The sequence below is a fragment of the Hipposideros armiger genome, unplaced genomic scaffold (genome assembly GCF_001890085.2).
Source record: "Hipposideros armiger isolate ML-2016 unplaced genomic scaffold, ASM189008v1 scaffold_1055, whole genome shotgun sequence".
Lineage (NCBI taxonomy): Eukaryota > Metazoa > Chordata > Mammalia > Chiroptera > Hipposideridae > Hipposideros > Hipposideros armiger.
The window spans coordinates 58,692-62,203 of record NW_017732405.1 but is presented as its reverse complement, the minus strand read 5'-3'; the positions used below and the strand labels follow the sequence as shown (position 1 = coordinate 62,203).

Here is a 3,512-nt window from a genome sequence, read left to right as displayed (position 1 = left end):
CGGGCAGCCCCTGCGCTCGGGGACCCCGGGCGGCGGCGGGGCGCGCTGAGCTGGCGCGGGTGGTGCTGAAGGGACAGCTCCCAGGCGCAGCGACCACTCGCGAGCCCGGCTCGCAGCCCTCTCCCCCTCCCGCAGTGCCCTCACCCACGGCCCCCTCACCCACAGTCCCCTCACCCACAGCCCCTGCTGCAGACCTGGGCTCGTAGACCCCCAACTCGCAGCCTCCACCCCCCGCACAGCCCCCTCCCGCAGCCCCCGCGGCCCCGCGGCCAGCAGGGCTGGCTCATGGTCCACCAAGCGGCGGGCTGGGCGGAGGCTTCTCTGGCCGTGCCCACCGGGCGCCCCGTGGGCGAGGCAGCCCCCAGCTCCCACCGCGTTCATGGCGGTGGCCAGGAAGATCAAAACTTTGCTGACGGTCAACATCCTGGTGTTCGTGGGCATCATCCTCTTCTCCGTGTACTGCCGCCTGCAGGACCGCTCCGAGGGGCTGGTGCAGATGGTGCGCAGCGCTGACCGCCGGGTGCGCAGTCGGCTGGGCAAGGCGGGCGCGCTGGTGGACCGCGAAGCCATCCTGCAGCGCCTGGACCACCTGGAGGAGGTGGTCTACAACCAGCTGAACGGTGAGCCAGCCGGCGCCCGCGGACTAAGGGGGCAGCGTGAGGGGCACTGTCCCAGGCACCTGCGTCGACCCCAGGGGCCTGATGGCTAACGGGGGGGGGCTGGGATCAAACTCTTGTTACTTCAGGAGGCAGGTAGGAAAGAGGGGGGCCTCTTTGAGGGCTCCTATTAGCAGAGGGTGTTGGCCTGGATGACCACCAGTTCACTCACTCCCCCAGTGGACACTTGAGAACACCCCCCACCACACACGCGATGACTCCACCTTATCCCCAGAGAGAACTTGAGAGAACTTCTAAAGAGGGTCTAGGACCTGCTCTGGGAGCAGGCGGTGCCCAGGCGCTCTGTGCTTCTCCAGGAGCTGAGCTTGGCCAGGGACCACTCCCCAACCGCCTGGAAGTGGAGGAGGGGGAGAGGGTGACGCTGCCCTTCAGAGGTTGCCGGGTGGCATTCTCTAGTGCTGCTGGGGAAAGGGGCCTCCCTGACCACAGGGCCTATTCAGTCCCCCATCGTGTGGATGCTCAGGGCTTGTTCCAGAAAGTGCCGTGGGACAAGGGTGAGGCTGCCAGCTGGTGGACAAAGAGTCCGGCCCAGCAGGGGCCAGGCAGGTGTTAATTACATAGGTGGATGCTGGGCTATGGTGCCTGGGGACCCGGGTCTATGGGAGTATCTGTGAGAAGCCCAGATGCTGGTGGGGGGGCTCCTTGTTCCACCAGGGCAAGTGTGGGTCACCCCTGAGAGTCAGCATCGGGTCGTGAGAGTCAGGGTCATGGCTGCAGCTGGTGGGACCGAGTACTTTTCCACTTCAGATCCTTGAGTTGCTCTGTGCCGGGTCTGACAGGAAGGAGAAAAGTTCGTGGGCTTTTTCCTCTGTGCTGTGCTCTGGTTTCTGCACTGGCAGCCCCAGCAAACCTCCCTCAGGACGCATCAGTCACAGGCTCCGCTGGGAGGTGGCTGTGGGGTCGTCTCGGGCTTTGCTTCAGGATGCCCAGCCTGCCTCTCAACCCGGAGGCTGGGTGACATCCCAAGATTTGAGAACTGTCCCCAGCCTCACTCACCCACTCAGAGAGAGCAGAGCACACTTCTAACTCCCCCGGCTCTTTCTCGCCACCCCCAGGCCCCTGGTGTTCCTCCCCAGGTACTTCTGATGGGCTCTGTGGCTTTTCTGACCTTTCCAATTCGGCTGAAGCCACGAGGGGAGAAAGTTTGGATCCACGGCCACTTGGCCGATCTGGCGGCGTGATTCATCTCCCGGAAGGCAGCGTGCCCCGTAAGAGCACACAGCTTTATTGGAGTGTATTTGCCAGGGTGTTATGGTCTGTTTTATGGGGAGAACCGGAGGATTATATAAAAACATTGGCAGCACGTCTGGTTGTGTAACATCACGACGGCCAGCTCAGCACCGCGAGCCAGTTCTGAGAAGCTGCCAGGATTCTTGGTGGCAGAAAAGCCAGGACCTTCCAGCGACTTTCCCGACACTGACTGACCTGAGATAATGAAGTGTTTCGGGAATGCGGGTGTCACCCTGCACCCATCCCAGTCTGTCCCCTCTCCCGGCTCCTCTGCTGTCCTCATTCCCAGCCCTCTTCCCAGCCCTCTTCTTCCAAAAATCTTATTTCCTTTCTCCCTTTACCAAACCCCTTCCTTCTCCTCAGTTTCTCCCTCCTTCCACCTTCCCCTTCGCACCCCTTCCTCCAGTTATCCCCTCATTTCTGTCTGTCTACTTCCTCGGTATTCTCTCTCTGCCTCTGTCTCACTGTTGCCCCCACCCCCGCACTCTGACAAGTCTATCTGCATCGTCTCAGGCCATGTACATAGCACAGTGTCTCCCCCGGGAGTCATTCAGTATTTGCTCCTGAAATGGCAAGAGAGCCCCAATCTAACTCTTGTCCCATGTTTGGTCCCTTAGGTGGGGACAGTACAGTACTGGAGTTGACCTGTGTTCACAAGAAGCCATTTGAAAGCAGTGCTTAGCCCTCCAAACGGGCACAGATTCCCGTGTGAAGGCTGTTGAAGAACAGCAAAGAGAAGGCTTCCTGGAGGAGGCGGCAGGCCCCTGCCTTTTCCACTATGGCCTGTTCTATTTTAGATCCAAGAAACGTAAAATTGATTCATTGGAGTTTCCACCCAATACTAATTCAGCTGAGTTTAGAAAGGAGAGGGAGAAATCCAAAACAAAATTGATTTATCACTTATATTTCCTCTGCCTTGACTGCTTCCTGGAAATCTTTCCCTGGCTCGAAGGGGCTGGTGAGAAGGAAAGGATATCTCGGTGGGCGGGGTCCAGAGGCAGGACATTGTCCCCAGTTCTCCCCAGACCCCTCCTTTAGCTGGTCCGGTGACCTTTACTTGGGATGTCTTCCTGACCTCAGCAAAGACCTGTTACCCACTCTGTGAAGATTCAAGTTCACAGCACCCAGGAGAAAACATTCTTTAAGGAAATGCAGTGTAGGCACATCCTCTGTGTACGTGAGAGTTGGCTTCTAAAGTCAGTGCTCACGGCAAGAAAAAAATGTTTATATCCCCGTGAATATCTTAACTCGCGCATAAAGCACGAACCATGGGTCTGTGTGAAGCTGGCCCAGCAAGTCTGATAAACGCTGAGACTGAGAATCTCTCAGCTTGATGAGAAGGAAAAGAAGAGACGCGTTCCACTCATTCATCTGCATTTAACCCCTTTTGCCTTTAAGAAAATGGCCAAATCCCTGAGGATAAGAGCAGGGGAGAGGACAAGGGATTCTCCTGCACTCCTATGGTTGGCAGGGTTCACTTCTCTCTTGGTCAGTATAAAGCCTCTGTGAGGTTAAAGCAGGTGGCTCTAGTCCATTGTTGTAGGCCTTGCACAGGTGCGGGTCTTGCACAGGGGAAGGCCTTGCACAGGTGCGGGTCTTGCACAG

General features: G+C 58.0%; 1 protein-coding gene across 1 annotated transcript in view; it reads left to right on the top strand.

Moving 5' to 3' along the window:
- The first annotated feature begins 6 nt into the window (after positions 1-6).
- The window catches only part of GALNT9 (polypeptide N-acetylgalactosaminyltransferase 9), a 58,139-nt gene continuing 54,633 nt past the window's right edge, over positions 7-3,512 (top strand). Inside the window, exon 1 of the mRNA XM_019631909.1 lies at positions 7-620. Coding sequence (XP_019487454.1) covers positions 380-620 — 241 coding nt within the window. The 5' untranslated portion in view covers positions 7-379. The remainder of the gene's footprint in view (positions 621-3,512) is intronic.